Source organism: Melospiza georgiana, chromosome 1 (genome assembly GCF_028018845.1).
Source record: "Melospiza georgiana isolate bMelGeo1 chromosome 1, bMelGeo1.pri, whole genome shotgun sequence".
Taxonomy (NCBI): Eukaryota; Metazoa; Chordata; class Aves; order Passeriformes; family Passerellidae; genus Melospiza; species Melospiza georgiana.
Genome location: NC_080430.1, coordinates 41,972,029 through 41,991,493, shown reverse-complemented (window position 1 = coordinate 41,991,493; position 19,465 = coordinate 41,972,029). Strand labels below are relative to the sequence as shown.

The following is a 19,465-nucleotide window of genomic DNA, read 5'->3' as shown; positions in this document are numbered from 1 at the left end:
AATAAGGAAACCAGTAGCTTTTCAGTGTATTTATTGTGTTTTTTAGATACTAGTCAGCAAATTGCATCCATCCAGTGGCTCTGCAGGATCTGCAGTTTATCACATTGTGAACACAATCTCATTTAAACAGCCCTGGACATATGTGAAAGCTATGGTTGGTTTCAGACAGAGAGCAGTTTGGATTAGATATTAGGAAGAAGTTCTTTAGTGTGAGGGTGGTGAGGCACTGGAACAGGCTGCCCAGAGGGTGTGGATGCCCCATCCCTGGCAGTGTTCAAGGCCAGGTTGGATGGAGCTTGGAGCAGAGTGGTCTAGTGAGAGATGTCCCTACCCATGGCAGGGAGGGAGGAACTAGAGGATCTACCTTCCAACCCAAACCATTCTATGAGGATTTTTCTCAGTGCTTTTCTGGGCAAAGCTTCTGCTAGGCTGATATAAGGCATGATCAGCTATGTGAGAAATGTGTAGCTCTGTGCTGGTAGATATTGTAACTGGGAATATGGAGCACAGACCTAGAGCGGCTCCCTAGAATCAGTTCCTCTGCTAGTGACCTTGTTGGACCAGTCAGTGTCCCAGTTCAATGCACTCTTGGGTTTTGGCTGGCACTCCCTTATAATTCAAAAATTTACCTGCAAGAATTAAACTCCTGTTATTTGGAGGGTGGAGGAACATCAGTAAGGAATGTGAACTGGAAATGGTAGAAATAAATCCACCTGCTTTGAGAAAAAAAGCTCACTTGGTGACGAGAACATAAACAGAGCCTGCTGAGAAAATTGCACTGCAAAATACTGGGTGAATCTGAAAATCTGAGTGAATCTGAATCTGAAAATCTGGTCCACAAATGTGCTGAATATCCTAGGAGTGTGATGGTTCCCATGCTGTGGGACTTGGAAAACCAGCGTGGATAGCATGGCCTCAGCCTGCTGCCCAGCAGTGTGGTGCCCAGCAGCAGGGGCAGTGTCAGAGCTGTTGTCACCCTGGCCTGTGCTCTTGTCCCTGGGCAGGCGCCTGTGGCAGCACGTCACCAACTCTCTGAAGGAGGGGAACATCGATGCCGCCACGGAGCACAAGCACCGCCTGGAAGAGAGGCAGCGAGCGGAGGAGAGGCAGCGGGTGGCGCTCACAACTCCCTGGAAACCCAAATACTTTGCCAAAGAGGTACTCAGAGTCTCTTGGTTTAGAGACCTTTAGCAAGTTCCTGCACAGGGGATGAGTGAATGTGGATTTTGTCATGGATGGGTGTTGTTGTGTACCACTGATTGCTTAAATTTTCTTTTTTGACAGAGTCTGGCTCTTGAATGAGAGCAGTGGGCTTTTCCATCTCTAGTGGACTTGTTCACTTTACTTCAGTTAGATTGATTTTGATCTGGGTTTTTGGTGCCTAATGTTAGGCACATAAAGTGATGTGTTTTTCTGTAAAATCCAGCCCTTACTTCTCAAATTCTGCATACTCACTTCCCCCATAATCTTAGCATACTAAAATGAGCACAATGTAGGGAGATATATCCAGTGTAAGTAAGCATTGACATCCTAAACACAGTCTTGGGTTTCATCTGTGTGAAAGGAAATGAATTTTAACAAGTTCATCTTTCTCCTTTCTTGGAGGAAAGGTGGAGGGAAAATGAGACTGACTGTGGGAATTGTTCCATTAGCTGCTAATTAAATTTGCATCTCTTCTTATTGCATCTCTTCCCCTTTGTAATATTTTCCCTCCTACCAACATTACTTGTCAATTATTTAAACATAGAATTTTCAGGTGACAGGGATGGCTTCTTGTTTAATCTTATTTTAGCTTTTGTGTGGACGTACATGGATCTGGTATTTGTAAATCTTGTTTGTAAAACTGCTTAATTTTCTTACAGGGCGACGGTTGGCTGTACGTGAATCCTCTCTGGAAGGCCCATTGACAGGAGAGAGCAGTTGCCTCCTAAGTTTACCTGAAAGGCATTAAAATGATACAGTATGTAACTTCAGGATGTCCTTGGATAGGTCCTGTTCCCAGAAGATCCCCATGGGAAGCTATGTACTGTGAATGATACATCTCACAAAAAGTACGAGCTCGAGTTTATTCAGGAGCCATTTTGTGTGTGCAGATCCACAGGCACACAGGCACAGGTCCCTCAGTACCACGGTGTGCATGTGTTGTGTGTGTTATTTACACTACATGTAAACAGTACCAACACCAATAGCGGCTCAAAGACCTTTTCCTCCAAGTGTTTCAAGTGTTAGGGCACAGAACCCTGGCTGGACTCGGCCGGGGTTCCCTGAGTTGTGTGCTTGCAGGATCAGGCCCTGTGCTAGTATTTAAGAAAATACTTTTTTATTAGTACTGGTTAAGGTTTTTCTATTTTTCACTTTTGCCAAAAATGTTTTGCACTTAAAACGTGACGTGTCTGTTAATGGCAGTCGATCTGTCTGAGCAGTCAGCGAGTAACTCACGTGGGTGTAAGAGTGATCCACCGGCTGTGCTCGCTCTGGGTTGCCCAGGTCAGGGCGTTTCCTGTCACTGATGAGTGTGAATTTTCTGCCACCCTCTAAGAAGTAGCAATACCTTCTCCAGAACTTTGTTCTTCACCCTAACCCGTTGTGTCCTCGCTGCTTTGTCTGTTTGCGCTCCAGCTGTTCAGTCAGTCTCTGGTCACCACCCCTGAGCCAGCTGCTCTGGTAACTTTGATCTTGCTGTGTAATGTTCTCTGGCTGCTGGCATGCCAACACTTCTGGCTTACATGTTCCACTAAATGGGATTGCTTCTGATAAAACATCTGGATGAGTAGAGGTGATATAACTAGCCTTCCCAGAAAAATTATTCCCTGATGTAAAAGTAACAATTTAGTAAATTATTACACCGGAATAATAACTTTATGAATGAAACAAATGAAATGGGATACAATTTGTTTTGTAGTGTTAAAAAGAAAAATTAAAGAAAATCCTGTCACTTGATCTTGCTATGTAAGGTACCCACTGTGACACTGACAAAGTGGATTCTAGAAGTGTGTTAAGGTTTTGTCGCTTTTTAGTTTGTATTTGTTGGAAATGAAGATGTTTTTGAGAGAGGTGGCAGCAAAAGGCACATGTAAAATGTCCCCAGTGCTCCTTTCCACAGTGCCCCTTAACAAAACCACTGTATTTCTAACACACAGTAGCATGGATGCCCATCTGTAGAGCTGAGTAATTTTGTGCCTTTTGTCTGCTCTGTTCATACACTGACTTAGGCTCATACTGCAGAGATATCCAGGTCACAGCACTGCTCACATCTGTCCTTGTGCATCCTGCATTTTGTGTTTTTGGTAGATGTTAAAATCTCTTGAGCAGCTCAGAAGGCTGAGTGGAGGAGGTGTGTGCACAAGGAAACATTCCATTAGTTGTTCCTTTGGATTTCAACTTCAGATCTCTATTTAATGAAGGTGTGGCTACTTTTTCCTCCTAAATCTATTTTGTCCTCTTGTCTGTCTCTTTTTTTTTTTTTTTTTTTTTTTTTTTTGCACATTAGGAAGATTTGTGTTCTAAATGATTTAAATCCTATTTTTTAAAAAAAGTGGATTGTATGAGCTTGGTTTTGTAACTGACACTTTTTTTTAAGAGGAAAAAAATCTTATTTTTTAGGAACAGTTGATGTAACAGTTTTCTGTAACAAAACCAAAATGATGCTGTTGCAGTCATCACTGAACTGCTACTGAGTATCATCAGGAACACTTGTACTTTATCACCTGCAAGAATTCACTTTATAATGGATCCACTCTTGTTCTAGAGATTAGTCTAAGTACCTAAGAGTATTCCTACAGTTTGTAGTGTCATCACAAAGAACAATGGAAAAAGCAGAGTTAAACATGGAACATCCTCCCAGAACTCTCACACACCAAAGAACAAGACACATACTCACTAAATAGCCATTGCAAACCTCTGTGTCTCAGGCATGCAGGCCTGGGCCCCTGAAGGAGTAGACCTCTTTCAGCTGGGATGGTGTGACTGTCAAGGCTACAGAGATGCTGTAGCTGTTCTTTTGAGGAGAAATTTGAAAAATTTTCTGCTTGTAATTTATTGAAGATTTTCTGTCTGCATGGTTGGTTGTTTCTGCATGCCGAGGACATTCCACTTGTGCTCTGGCCAATGTTTTGTTCTGTTCTGATGCTATGAAGAATCCCCTGATGCCATTATCACTGCTTCTTTCCCAAATTATCTTGGGAGACACGAACAGAAAAAGTTCTTTCAGAAAAGATCCCATCAGCGAGAGATTCCAGGACAAGATTCACAAGTGTCATGTTATTTTTCTGATAGTATGTGTTCAGTATATTTTGCAGGACTGAAAAGTAAATATTCATAAGCCTTATTCTGTAGGTTGTTCCAGTAGCTGTCTTGGAATTGCAAGTAAATACTTTCCTTTTCAAGTAGCTGATGTACACTGAATTGTAATGTAAAAACTTCCATGTACTTAAATTTTATTTTTTTTTGTGCACACCTGTAGAAAGCCTATGCAACCTTTTTCTTTCTTAAATTAGAAATGTTCAGAAAGAAAATTTATACCTTTATCATTTAAAAGATGCTCTGGCAGTCTCTTCTGATTTGCCTTCCTTTCATAACTTGTGAATTTAAAATGAGAATGCTCATGAATAAAAGATTTGTTTCATTTAGCAGTGGGATGCCCTTTCTCTTTCCATGGAAGCCTTAGTTCAGTGGTGTCAGTCACTGACTGTCCAGGAGCTGTCTATGACACCTGAGCATGGTTCCCATGGAAGTGATTTGCTAGGTTAATCTGGGTTTGCTGTGACGCTTTTCCACCCTGCTTATTCTCCTTATTCTCCCAGACACTCTGAAGGTAAGTTTTTTGGTTGAACTGGATAGCTCTGCCCAGGGAAAATGGGGCTGGGCAGCGACAAGAGCTTTAGGAAAGGCTGGGGAACATCTGCTTCATTTTGGCAAGTCAAAAGGAAATAGGTAACGGTGTACCCTTGCTTCCAAAAATCCCATTTCATTTAATCTTCATCACCAACAGGGATTCTTGATTAGAACCTCTTAAAACACAACTCTACATTATTACAGCATTGGGCACTTGTGTGAGGAGAAAAAAATGTTCTTAGAGGAATCACACAGATTGTGGTCAGCATTTTTCAAGTGTTAGATAATGCCCTTCTGGTTTTCTTTAAACATTCATCCACAGTGCTGGAAACAATCTTGCTGGAACACTTTGTTTTTCTGCACAACGGAAAACAACACTGCCTGTAAAGAGGGCAGGAAACACTGCCCAGCCCTGTTCCTTGCCTTCCATGGCACTGCTTCAAGGCCCCATCTTGGAGCAGTTTATCCACTTGGGATAATGATGTGAGAGCGTTTTAGTCACAGCCAAATATTCTTTTTTTTCAGTTTTTACTCCTGATGAGACTGGTATGTACAAGGAGCTCTGTCAAAGCATTCAGCTGCTTTTTCAAGAGTAAATCTATCAAGATATTTAATTAACAACTTTTCTCCTTGTTATGAAATTACTTCTGCAAGTCAAAATATTTCTTCTGGGATTACCAACAGCACTGCCTGTCTCACTGCTCCCACCACTAATGATTAAGAGATACAGAACCTAGGCAGTATTATTGAATTCTAGACACTTGCAGCTTTAGTTCCTTAGCAACTGCTGACCTGAGCCTGGCTCACGTGTCTTTTGTTGTGTTTTGTTTTATTGTTTTGATGTTTTTTGGGGTTTTTTTACTGTTTTGTGGCAATTATGCTTCAAAATTTGACATAGTAGAACAACAAAAGGAAAAAGGATGGCTGGAGCTAAGGAAATAAACTAGTCTGGGAAGCGTGTGTGATGAAGAGGGAAGAGGCTGACAGTCTTTGCTGGTAGAAGCTCTGTGCAGTTCTCCCAAAGAGGCAGGAGTTAGTTCAGCTGTGTGATTCCAGGATCCAGCTGTAAACATACCCAGTGTGCAGATTCCTGAGGAACCAAGGTGAGACAGTGCCAGGTCTTCTTTGTAATGTTGCTTTTTCTAAGTGGATACCTCAATGACTCCCAACTTTTTATTTAATTTTAACCGCAGAACATTGGCAGAACGCTTTAAGTCATGTTAGATTTAGGAAAAAAGTAAAGCTCAGGTAAGTAGGAGGCAACTTTAGGCCCAGGTTGGCTGGGATCCCTGCAGTTGGCTTATTTTTATTTCACATGCCTCAGATTCACTTGTTTCTGCTGTTAAAGAGAACACTGCTACCTAAGGCTGAAGACAGTCTGTCCAAATGTAAAGGTACAAATCTGGTACAAGTCTGTCCAAATGTAAAGGTACCTGAAGAGGGGAGGGCAATCTTGTATTTCCTTTTTTGAAACAAGGCTGAGTTACTGCCAAGCCCCAGACTGACTGGCAGCCTCTGTCCTGCTGCCTTTCAGGTGATCTTCCAAATGCTAGATCCCTTGTTTCTCACCCAGGGTCAGGATGCAGAGGGGCTTGGAAGCAGCACAGCACTGGGAATCGTGCATCACATCATCACTCAGCCCTTCTGCTGGTGGGTGAGCAGCTGTAGCAGCTTGGGGAGCTCCAGATGCTGCAAGGAGTTGCTGCAATGTGTGGTTGGGAAGGCAGGCTGCTCTTCCCTGGAAATATGACAGCCACCTTCATTTCATCACAGCAGAGGCCCTGGATTTGGCTTAGTTTAAGCTGGAGGGAGTTAAGAAGATGCTGTGGCTTCACTACAGCAGCTTGGTGAAGGCAGGAGATTTGCAATATGGAATTCCAATGTCTTAATTTATGACTAGGATTACAAACAACATGTTGCCAAGATAATCACAACAAAACTGACACAACAGCCTTAACACAAAACTTGAATTAACTTTATTTTCCCCTACAGTTGACAACTGGTCTGCATTGAGCTTTAAAGCAACAAAATAAAATGAAATCTCCAAACGACAGGGGCCAGAAATCCAGATTTAATTACCTTTGTGAAAATGTTGCAGCTGTAATATTGGTCTGTATAAACCACTGAAGTCAAAAATGAGTTCATAAATCAAAAAAATATTCTACACCTTGGAAAGAAGTCAGCAGTAACATTCTCACAGAACACTGTAAATTTACATTTTCTTCATGAAAGGTACATACTATTCTGCATTTTACATCAAGTTATTGATGCAAGATTTGTTTCTATAAAAAGTTACAACCTGTGGCAGGAAAACAAACTGCAAAAAAACCCTTTCATTTTAATTAAAGAAAAATTTCAAGTCTGTATAAAGTTTCCTTATGTCTGGAAAGTGAACACGTTCAGTCTCCATTTATATTTTAGTGCATTTAATCTGACAGTTTTCACCACTTAAAAAAAAACCCAAACTGAACCAGTATAAAAGACAGACAAAGCAAATAGCACTAGAGCAAGAATTTCTTCAGTTGATTTAAGCACTCCAAATAAAATGCAGAGAAACAGATTTCCAGAAAAACTTCCACCCTCACCAGAAAGGCAGTGAGGGCTGAAGAGGTTTGCAAATCTTCTACCTTTGATAGCTACAGAAAAGGGGTTTGTATACCTGTCAACCTTCTTTTCCCCAGTAACCAGGCTATACTTGTTTTACCAATGTAAACATTCACCTAAAAGTTTAATTTCTGTTCTGAAGCACCAGCAGCTCCATGGTGCTCAGCTGTATGTTGTTATAGCATTCATTACTGTCGTTTCAGATCTTTCAGGAGGTTACAAATTTAGCCCTTGTATCTACAGTGTGCAAGATTTGCCTTGTCTACCTTGTGAAATGACAGTGTAAGGCAGCAATACTGCAATCCCATGTTGAACAAAAGCAGCTTGTCCAATTCATCTGTCCTGTCACCTCTTGTGAAAACTGCAGCTTTGCTTCTTACACTCCAGCTCAAAATAGCCTGCAGCAAGAGTAAAAGGACATTGAAAGAAACCATAGAAAAATAATCATGGGAGTAACTTGTTTTGAAAGCTGAATTTGAGAGAGCTCTGCCATCTCTTTCTTGTTGAAAAAGAGTCATTTTCAGATGTCACCATTCCAGTTTTCATACTGCTGCTATTCAGCTGAACAGTGTTCTCCAGAAAAGATTGACAAGTAATGCATGTGCCAAGGACCAAATTACAGGGTTCTTTGGTAAAGTCAGTCCAAATTTTCAACAGATTTGAAGGATAATATGTACCAATAAAAAAAATGCTGCTAGACTTGGATAGCAGCTCTGTCTTGCTTCACATTACAAATCTAAAACAGCTGTTCTCAATAAGCCAATATTTTTAATCAGACATTGCCTGAAAATTTTGTACAATAATCTGGACCAATGATGGTTCTGTACCCTCATGTTGCTGTGAAACATGATTTGAGCTAAAGGCAAAGACTGGTTATCTCAAGGACAACTGCTTCGTATTAGCAATCAGAACAGTGTGTTTAAACTGTCTTCCTGTTGGGTCTCTTGCCTTTCTTTAAAATTAGTTTATTCTTAATGTAGCCACGCTTCCTTTTGGAGGTCTAAAAAGAAAAACAGAACAGGTATTAGTTAATGATTTATCTTGACCACGATTTCATGATGTGCATTCAATGCCTGAGCTTTAGACTGATTTTAAAGAGCTTAAATGCTAAACCCTCAACTAGGCATTTTCCAGTTATTATTTTTAATGTTGGATTGTTAATTCCTGCCTAACAGTTGCTTTTGCACAAGATGTGCTTTTGTAACCCTGTCTACTAGATCTGTAGCATTCTTTTTAAAGCATGTGCTGAGGCAGAATTAATAATTAACCAACATGATAAAATTCTAATATGCCCAAAGAGCAATAAGTCTTAGTTTTGTTTGGAAATACCTTCTTGCATCTTTTGCACTATTTTATCTTCTTAAAAGTTAGGTAGAAGTATTTGCTCAAAGCAGCATTTTTCAAAAGAAAAAAGCCTGAATAATCCCATTTTAGTCTTCTAAACTCTGCTGTTGGTCTGTAGATTGCTTAGTTAGCACTTCCTGCACATTCCTTTATCAGCCTGTTTTAGATTTTTTTTTTAGATAGTAATGAGGGGGATCCATTAATGTTGGTCAAAGGTAAAATTAACTTCAAATTTGTGTACATAGATTGTGGCAGGTGGAACTGTACATTCAACACACCTGCCAGGAGGCAGCTCCCAGCCTTGCTGCACTGTGCTGTGCTTACCAGCAGGGTCTATTATTATTTTAAAAAACTGCATTTAATCAACATGACACCAACAACATGTTTACAATAAAGTGGGATAGATACAAACTAATATGTAATATTCAGATACACTGAATCTCTGAGGTTCAGCAATGTCATTCCTAACATGACAGGAGATGGACTGAATTTCCAGTTAGGAAGCAACTGCTGAAAAACTGTGGCTACCGAGGAGCCCTCAGACTGTATTTAAGAAATCCTAGTTTGTATTTAAGAAATCCCATGCTCTCCCTGGTTCTCTGATTTCTTAAGGGGAAGTGCAGCCTGTTTGTACTGCAGCCTTCAGAAACTGCATCAGCTTCTAGACAGAAAACTTACACATCTAAGGCTCAAGGGTCAGCACATCTATCATAGATAAATACAGCCTTGCTTGTCATTAAAGATCAAAAGTTACAATGTTAAGTGTATGACAGGCATAATAAAGCTTATCATTTCAAGACATGTCTAGCAGCAGTGGCAACTCCCAAATGCTTTATTTTATGTACTTCCCATCAAATCACAGAGATAAGCATCCTTACATTTAACATTCCCTACTTGCAGAGAATGTTCTTTACTTGTATTTCCATGACACAGTTTAAGTCTACTGCCTATACCAGTTTGTTAGACAGGGCTCTGGAGCTCCTTTTGCAAGATCTATTTGAATATATAGAAAACAGATGTTGTGAAGGAGAGGGCTGCTAACAGTCTCCCCAACTCCCCTGGGAACAGGCCTTTCTTAACAGGCTGAAGGAGGGCAGCACAACAAACACTTTAAAACCATGAAGATGACTTCAAGCAGTAAGCAGACAGACACTAAAGTTCCATCAACAAAAGTTTCATATTTAATTTATTTCATACAAAATTGCCATTTGTAAACTTCTAGGCATCACTACTTTCAAACAAAGTCAGAAAGCAACTTCCACATTTACTTAGTGAGCCATAGTTACTGAAACATGAATTGATGTACTTTAGAGATTATACTTCCAGTTACATGAAGACTTAAGAGTTGTAACAGCCAGTGACACACTCTATGTCGAGTCAGCATTCTGCCTAAAAAAAATCTAGCCTTGTGTCTTGACATGCTTTTAAGTTAAGCAGACAGTAAATTAACAATTATTACCAGCAGGCAGGTCTGATATTGGACACTAACATGAACAGTATCCATAACATTCTGGCTAGTGGAAATATATAATTCACCAGCTATGTGATTCACAGTTAAAAATAAACTCCTGACCCCTTTCAGTTACTTCACTGGGAACCCACCTTCTTTGACAAATACTTCTGTTTCGGTACAATGTTGGTTACTCTAGGTTTGTGATCCAGTGTCTCTCTGTTGTCTAGTTGTTTGACCTTGTATATTCTAACAAGCCAGTGCTCTGAGGTAAAGGCTTCCTCCAGATGTTTAAATTTAATGTCTTTGTTGCCTATCTCCGCGTTGCGTGTACGGTCGAATCCTGGGGGTGTCCGAAAATCCAGCTATAAAAATTAAAGCTGCATGTTAGTTTGAGACAAAACCCAGAACACCAATCACTGCAAACTGTGAAACTTCATAGATAAGGCAATGTTTTCAGCTGGCCCGAGTCAAAGGGCAACACTTCTCTTGCACTGATTACTCTACTACACAGAAAAACCTTTGAGATCCTAAGGGACAAATTCATTCTTACTCCTACAGCTGTCACAGGAGACAATACTTAATGTCTCAGCAAAACCACCCTGTCTGCATTCAGAGATGAAACAACTCAACAGTCTGAGCTGCAGCAGCCTGTGGTGTTTTTTCAGCAGAGCTGCTGCCTTTGTGCTCTTGCCTATACTGCAATTATTTGCACTTCCACAGTTTTCCATATAATCCAGAAGTAGTTCACAATTATCAGTTAAATTTGGCCCCACTGTGTTACAAGTAAATCCACTGAAAAAAGAATTCTTGTGCCAAAACCTCAGAAGGAAGGGCCTCTGGTGGGGGCAACAAGGGAGGAAAAGGAAAGGAAAAAAACAAACAGGTTTAGCTCCATCCATGTGTTTGGTGCTCCCAAAGGGGAGTGACAGCTGCTGCCCTTACTCCACAGTGTAGTGTTGTTTTATGCACTGCTGTGACTTGGATGGAAATCATGTTGTTTCTGACACACTTCAAACAGTCAATAGTTCACTTACATGTTGCTATTACAACAAATGTCTCTAAAGCTCTCCACAATGTCACAGCTGATGCTTTAGTGAACACACAGCACAGTGCAATCAAGATACCCATCTGGGGCAATATGAAGGACACCAAAAAATGAAGTACAAGTGTGGGTTAACAGCAGAAATGCTTTTTGCTAAAGGTTATAAACAGCAGACCATGACTGGATGTATTTTAATTTGTAAAGCTCACTCAGTACAGATTCTGGTACTACAAGCAATGCTAAATTTAAAATATAGGAAATACATCAAAATAATATTTGTTTTCTCACATTTCAGTTAAGATTCAGAAGAAGTTGTAGCACTTACCTGCATCTCTCCAAATCTGTAATAGGACATTTTATACATGAGGCAGTTCAGCAAAGTTGGAGAGCCTGCCTTGTCTACCCGGAATTCTCCCTGAGGGGTAAAGTAATCACTTTCCTTTAAAGAGAAAAGAAGACACAAAGAGTCAATGCAAACTCAAATCTTAAGGGAATTTCTCATTCCTTTCCCCACAGAAAGACACCTGAGAATCTCAACTGGCCATTACAGTTTAAAAGCTGATTTAAGGTAACCTTAAAATGAAAGAAATGGTGCTCATTAAAGGTGAAATAGTTGCAAACTACCTGCTTGTAAGCCAGACCCCAATGGATCAGTTTTCCTAAATCTATAGTTTGTGCTGTTAGAAGTTTTGTCACATCACTGTAAGTGGCTCTGGAAAAGTTACCTCAAACTGTAAAATTTAGTTGGGCATCTATTCTTCAGAAAGGCAAGGAACACTGTATTGTCAATACACGAGATCTGCAGGGTCACTATAAACTTCATATATTCTCCATGTTTAAACAAACAATTTCTGCCATTTTCATCTCAGGTACAAGATGAAAGCACGCACATGGGCTACTCCCTTAAGCCTGTGCTCAATATCTAGGAGTTTTTGTTAGGCTTAAGAAAATATTACTACAGACTTCTGCAATCTCAGAGGTGTTTGAACAGCTTAAACTCTACATAAGTCAATATTAACACTTTCACTTGTCTCCTGCTATTACAGAGTTTGAAGAAATTTGTAATGCTGTTTAAACAGTCTAAACATTCCTACTTTTTTCAAGCTTGTGATGATGCACAGAGACATACAAGAATTACAGAAAAAAATCCTACTTTTAGTATCATGCATAAACGTGAAAAGCTTTTGAGGCTACTGACCTTTCAGAATCAAAACCATTGAAAGAAACTGGGCTACAGGCCCCTGCACTCCTACTATTCTAGAAAAACAACCCCAGCACATGTTTCAAATAAAATGGCAATTAAGTAGAAGAGATTTCCCTCCACTGTAGTGACCACTCCCAGACAAGTGATAACATAAATAAAAGGGTTTTTTTTAAAAAACAGAAAGTAGAGGTTGCACTTACCCGTATATCTTTGGGATGCTCCCCCTCTGCTATTCTCACCATCCACAAGAATTTATTAATATCATCACCAGAGTAGCCAATCACACCACCAAAAATAATCAACACATAATCCACATCCAGGCTTCTCATGATCTCATACGCTGCAGACTCATTTGATGACATTGCCTTTCCCACCTGTATAATTGCAAAAATATCCTAAATTTCTGCATAGCTGCCTATGGAACAGCTCCACAGATCAATACAGCCAGGCCAAAGCCCAGGAATCCTGTGCCACGTGCTCTGGGATGGCCCTGCTTGAGCAGGGAGGCTGGACCAGTGACCCACTGCACTCCCTTCCAGCCTGTAGTTCTGTGATTCTCTAATGCCTGCTTGTCAACCAAAGCCAACATTCTCATTCTAGATAAAGAAGACCCACGGTGAATATTTAGAACCACAAAAGCCCAGCCTAAACTGAAATATTTTCTCCTCTGTAAGAAGAGTGCTGCCTGTTGATAGGAGTGTTTTGAGTATGAAAAGTAGCAACAAGGGTTTTCCTTTTGTGGCACCTACATATTTTTCAAATCATAACTGTATTACCAAAAACTTAGGTGTTACAGAAAATACCTAATTACAAATTATTTTCAAAGCTTTAGACACAACCCAAAATTATTTGAAATGTGTTTTTTTTTGTCTTGAGCTCTGTCCCTCACTAATGAAGCAGCCATTGTGCATTTCACTAAGTAGCACACAGGCACCCTCAGCACTGAATTCAAGGTAAATCTACACAGAGAAAATATCAGAATAAAACCTTTTAGAGCTCTATCCAGCACCTCTTGTATCCTGGTCACTTCCCACACTTAAAAGAATTTGGTCAGTAACTGGCATGCAGTTCAGCAGTTTTGTTTGCTCTTGAAGCTCTTGTCCTTAAGGCACAGTAAGGTATTGCTGTAGTCCAAGGGAGTAACTACAATGTACATAATATTGCACCTGACTTGGTAACTAACATTCAGCTAAGAATGTAATTAGAGAGCACTAAGCTTAGGCAGCAAGCTGTCATAAGACCAAGAACCTCAGCTTCTCTGGCCATTATCCTAATTAATGTGAGGTTATTTGCCAGATTTCCATCTCTGTGCAGGAGAAAATCATCTGGACACATCTCCAGGGCATGCCTTGTTTACAGCACAAGTGCAGGTATTGACCACAACACACATTTATTGCTTGGGTCCCCCTTTATGGAGTCTTCATGCCAAAATGGAACTTGACAATGCAGCACTCATACTCAAAAGAATTCTTTCCTGAAAGCCATTACGGGCAGTTGCTGCAATGTGTGTGCTTACTGTGCCTAGGCAACACAGATGACTTCCACAGTCTCTATTCACACGATGCACCTTGTCCTGCAAGAAGCTCTGAGTTTGGATGCAGTATCTGCATTTCTACCTCTTGTAGCAGAGGGAGGCACACAGAGATAGCAAAGCTGAGTGTCCATTAAAGCACACCCAATGCTGTCAGGTCACCAACCAAATTAGAAGTGCCTCAGAGTACATGGCAATGCATATTGACTGACATTAGACTGACATTAACACCATTAGTACAATTTCTCAAGTTTGCTTCTAGCTGAATGTGAGTTTCCTGCCCTGTAAAAATTGTGGATGTGTGATCTCTCTTCCCCCAACACACATTTTTTGGGACTCTGCTCAAAGCACTGCTTCATTAATTTGTTGGCTTTGTACACTGCTTTTTGGCAGATCTGGCCCACAGCTGTACTCACTACTGACCCAAGACAGGAAGAATACAAAAAAGTATCCTAATTATCCTAATTTCTTGAGCCCTTCCCCCATCCTGCCCTAGTAGCAAAACATTCTGGGAAGAAATGTGATTGATGAGGAGTCATTGCATAGCACAAGTTGCCCAAGGTGATGCCCTGTAACGACAGGCAACACTAACACCCTGCCTTAAGCACATGTGCAAAGGTTAAACTTACTCCTCAGAAGTGAAAGAAATTAAAGGTGCAGTCATTTTGTCTATCTGCAAATCTGAGAAGACAGAATTGCATTAAGTCTGCTTCACTTCCACAGCTAGTCATAAATAATCACTTCCTGTGATTTCCCAGATTTCCCAGTCTGAAAATTTGTCAAATCCTGTGGCCAGTTTTCACATGCCATTCAGAAATCCACTCAGCAGTGACACTGCTGAAATGCAAGGATCCTCACTTTGATAGCAGCGGTACCAGCTGTTACAGCATTAATCCCAAGGGGAATGGTTACCTTAGGTCTTGTCTATCCTCCCCCAAAGAAAAGAGAAAGCGAAGTGGAAGTAAAGTTTTGGAAACTCCAAGTAAACAAAACAAAAACTCTAAAGCAAAATTGATCCCTATACGTGAGTTTTAATACATGAAAGAAATGTGTCCCTTCCACACTTGTGTTTCTGACTCCATGCAATCAATCACCCTAAGAGACATCGGCAATTTCATGTTGGAGTGCAGTGTAAACATTTTGGTATTTCTGCTCCCTAGAAAACTGCCACCCTTACCAAGGCGATGTGGCTGTTGTTCCAAGTGTTGTTATCCACCAGGGTTGTCCTGTTGGCCATTCCTGCTATCTGGTAGCCATAGTCCCACCACGACATCACCCTGGCGTGCTCGTCCGTGTTCTGCCTGAGCCAGTAATAGGCTTCTCTGAAGTCATCCAGGATGTTCCGAGTGCTGCAAAACAGTTCCCTTCATTTGCATCTGTACAGATACTACCAACAAATTAACTGCCCCATGGTAAGTCTGGGTTCACAAATAAGGGTTTTCTTAGGAGCTCAGCTCCCTTTGAGGGATTTTGTCACCAGCAGTCATAAGTTTGAACTCTCTGACAGCTGAACGTCCAGAAGCTGAACTGCTCTGAACACATGACTGCTTTTGAAGACATGACTAAATGCAGTCAAATATATATTCTTAAACAAGTTTTCCCAGTTCACTCAAAGGCTTTTTTAACCATCATTTTTATTGGCTTTGGGTAGGATTATGTTCATATATTTAATTAAATATTTCAGAAAAAGTTGTATCTTTTTGAAAACTAGAGTATGAATAATTTATTATTCTGGTCACAAGTCCTTTCTATAATAAAGAGTGATTTAAAGAAGGCAAAGCAAATTGGTAATGCAATGGCAGTAAAAAAGGCTTTAATCACTTCAGACTGTAGACCTTACTTACCCATCATGGTTATAGGAGGCGAGAACCACGCTGGGGCTGGAGTATGCATTGCTGGTTACCCAGGTACAGTGAACAGCAAACATCATTAACAACATCAGCATCAGCATCGTCACAATATTTTTGATATTGGGGCCCAGCCCTTCTTCTGTTTTTTCCTGCTCAGACACATGTTTCCTCACTTTGCCTGCCTAAACAAACACAAATGTACCTGTTATGGCAACTTCTATCATCCTTGACATTGGAAACCAAATTTTCTAACTCTTGCTTCCTCCCCTCACCTTATCATACAGGTTACCAGGGTTCCTTTTGTCATCCTCATCACTGCTGTCTTCTATTGGTGGATTTTCCCTCTTCATATCATCACCCAAATAACGCTCAAAGACATTGGAGAAGGCAATTGCTGACAGCATACAGACCACTGGAGTCAGAGTGAGCATCAGGCGGACCATCACTCCAGCAAAGTAAACAGCGCTGATTGCATACAGAGCAACTGCAGGGAAACACAGCTAATGGTGACACTTGGAAAATAACACTCACTCTGACTGCACACGTACATGCTTCTCCATAAAACTGCTTCTGGAAGTGGGTTGAGCATCTGTGTGTATAAAGGCTTGAGTGTGCATCTTGCATTTCATTGCTTTTTAATGTACAGACATACGGCTGAATTAACGTTTATCCCTTTGAAGCCTCAAACCCTTCCTGAGATTCATCTCTACAACTGTTAACAATAACACAACCCCATTTTCAACATTCATTAGTAATGTGTCAGAAGATACATTATTAGTGAAATTTAATATTACACACCAACAATGCTACTGGAATAATAGGTAATTTCATTTGATTAAAAAAAATCAAACAGCTCTAGACCAAACAAGTTATTAGAACTGAAAAAGCAAAAGGAAGTGTTACAATTTAATGTGAATATTAAATTTTGATTTAAGTTAGAGGTATCTCTGGACGAATTGGGGGCTTGTCTACATTATAATTCTATACAGATGAATAACATGATATTGAGAGCCCTATTCTGAAGTAAGTATTCCTGAGCAGTATTACCTCCACTTTGTCTTCCACAAAATATAAACCAAGATTTTCAGAATACTACAAAACATTAAGAACACATTTATTAGAAAGAAAAAAACCCAAACAATCCTGTAAACACTCATAGGGAATATCCAACAATGAATTCCTTGTGGTAGACTCATCTGCTACAGTTTAACAATATCCTCTTGTGAAAGATTTGCCACAGAGATCAAGGGACACTGATTTATAAGATTACATCATGTAAATATTTTCTACATTGTGATGAGGCAGTATGGCTCTCCATCCTCACTCATAGGTCTCTTTAAGCTGTGTTAAATGGAAGGTGCAGCCTCCAGTAGAAGGCTGAAAGCAAGCTGATAAACATTCATTGTAAACATTCATACTGCCCACAAGTCTTAGGTTGCCTAAGAGGCAGCTATATTAGCCTGGAGCCTCCTGCCCCTGTAAAAGTCCAAGACCTGACTGATCTTCACTCCTCCATATGGGTTACAAGCCTCACTCAAAATCAGAAGCTGGCTTTCACAATACAGTTTTGCATTAAAAAAAAAAAAAAAAAAAAAAAAAAAAAAAGAAAAAAAGTTGTCACTGACATAGGGAGACCCCACACTTCCATTTTGGCTTGTGTCTTATCTAGCACTTCTTCCAAAGCAAAAGATTCTGTTCCCCAAAAGAACAGAAAACCTGGAAAGCAAGGGCATTTTGTATAATATGTGATGGGATGAGTGCCAGATGTCCAAAGTAGGGACCCTGCCTTTGCACACTGTTCTCCTGGCTAACCTGTACTGTGGAACTGCATCCCACCAGAATGTGCAACTCCAGCTGCAGAATGAACACATCAAATGACTGCATCCCACCTCCTGGAACTACACTCCATCACCATTTCAGCAACCTCTGCACTTTTATAAACCACTTTAAAGACTGCTGGGTGCAGGCAACTCTTAATAATCACCTTTAAACATATCACTTTTAAACCATATTTTAGAACAAGCCACATATCACCTTTGAGCAAACAAAACCAAAGTAAAATGTAGTTGAAGGCAAACTTTTTCAAAATAATTTAAAAATATTTTCTCTTACCAAAGACTCTTTCATCATTGATGTTTTTGATACAGAACCACAGCCCTGCTGGGAAAGTACACACGAGAATATGCAGATCAAAAAAGAAGGAAACCCATGTTGTAGGCTGATGCTCAGACACAGAGGCAATGATCGGGATGTGAATTTTCGCATACCTTTTTTAAAAAAAATTCAGTTCAAATTATTTTGAAAAGATAAAATTATTAAAACCTGTAAACATTAGGAATTCTGAAATTCATCTCAAAGGAAGCATTTCAATTTTAAATGGCAAGTGCCCTAATCAGCAGTAATCTGATTAATTCTTATACCAAAGAAATCCCCAGGCCTTACTGGATCTAGGAAGCATTTAGGGTATAGTTATTTAAAACAACAATTATTTCCATAATAATTAAGACAATTAAAATTATAGATGTTTCATTTGTTCATGGCTAAATATGAAGCCAAATTCACCAAAATGGAAACACACAGCTATGGAAGCACCTTTACTACATTTTTGAATCATCAATGCTAGTAAATCTCCTAAATTTTCAACATTGTATTTCAAAACCTCTACACAGAATATCTTCATTTTCTTAGTAAAGAAAGTTAGAGTATTAAATACCAGATCAGTTACTGATGCACCCATATTCTTTCAGATACTGAAGAAAACAGGCCTTGTCTACACTTGGAAACACGTCATCTAAACAACATGTCAAACACTCAGTGCAGACAAGGACAAAACTGTGCTCTATGTTACAGACAACTACACATATGGACCTAATCTAGGGTGCTACCATGATTGAATGGTGAGGTATCAAACATATGTCCTTTTCTTCACTGAGATCTAGTTCTCATTCAAAACTGTATTGTGTGTTTTAACACAATATGTTTTTCTAATGTAGACAAGCCCTCAAAAGTTTAATGCTCTGAATATACATATATTTTTATATATGTGTATATATATATATATAGACAGGCAAAGAACAAAATCTATATATTGCTCAAGTAAATCTGAGGCTTCTTTACTAACATTTGTTTTACCACATTTATTATAGAGTTGGGACAGAGTCCTGTATGAGCTGGATTTTGGAGCCTGAAAAAAAGTTTGAACTGCACAAAGTTTGAAGTTGCTCTATCCTTGCTTTAAATCTTAACAAAAATTTAGCAACTGAATTTCACTTTAAAACATTTATCTGAGAAAAATACTCTCCTTTTTATTCCTTTTCTCTGGGCTGACTAAAGAATCCAACATAGTATTTTCAAAGGTTAACTAAAACAAAAGATTAACAAGATTTTTACCTGAGAAAACACACATTAATAAAACAATTGTTCAGAGTGGACATCTGTATATAAAAAACAGATGCATGAATGTAATATAGAGGCAACATGAAAGATCATATGTGCAACATTTTGGTGATTTCGTGCAATATTGCACAATGAAAATAGTCGAAGGCTCTTAGTAATTTTTAAATGTCTACTCAAGTGTTGGCACAGCTTGCAGTTATTTCATGCT

The 19,465-nt window shown here is 39.7% G+C and overlaps 2 protein-coding genes across 2 annotated transcripts in view; one reads left to right on the top strand and one right to left on the bottom strand.

Annotated features, from left to right (window-relative positions):
* Positions 1-4,628, top strand: part of OSBPL10 (oxysterol binding protein like 10) — a 113,425-nt gene extending 108,797 nt beyond the window's left edge. Inside the window, exons 11-12 of the mRNA XM_058035797.1 lie at positions 1,005-1,158; positions 1,863-4,628. Coding sequence (XP_057891780.1) covers positions 1,005-1,158; positions 1,863-1,907 — 199 coding nt within the window. The 3' untranslated portion in view covers positions 1,908-4,628. The remainder of the gene's footprint in view (positions 1-1,004; positions 1,159-1,862) is intronic.
* A 2,158-nt stretch (positions 4,629-6,786) lies between these two features.
* The window catches only part of STT3B (STT3 oligosaccharyltransferase complex catalytic subunit B), a 51,054-nt gene continuing 38,375 nt past the window's right edge, over positions 6,787-19,465 (bottom strand). Inside the window, exons 9-16 of the mRNA XM_058032208.1 lie at positions 17,974-18,128; positions 16,134-16,345; positions 15,856-16,043; positions 15,189-15,360; positions 12,681-12,854; positions 11,602-11,715; positions 10,384-10,596; positions 6,787-8,437 (exon numbers count right to left, since the gene is read on the bottom strand). Coding sequence (XP_057888191.1) covers positions 8,357-8,437; positions 10,384-10,596; positions 11,602-11,715; positions 12,681-12,854; positions 15,189-15,360; positions 15,856-16,043; positions 16,134-16,345; positions 17,974-18,128 — 1,309 coding nt within the window. The 3' untranslated portion in view covers positions 6,787-8,356. The remainder of the gene's footprint in view (positions 8,438-10,383; positions 10,597-11,601; positions 11,716-12,680; positions 12,855-15,188; positions 15,361-15,855; positions 16,044-16,133; positions 16,346-17,973; positions 18,129-19,465) is intronic.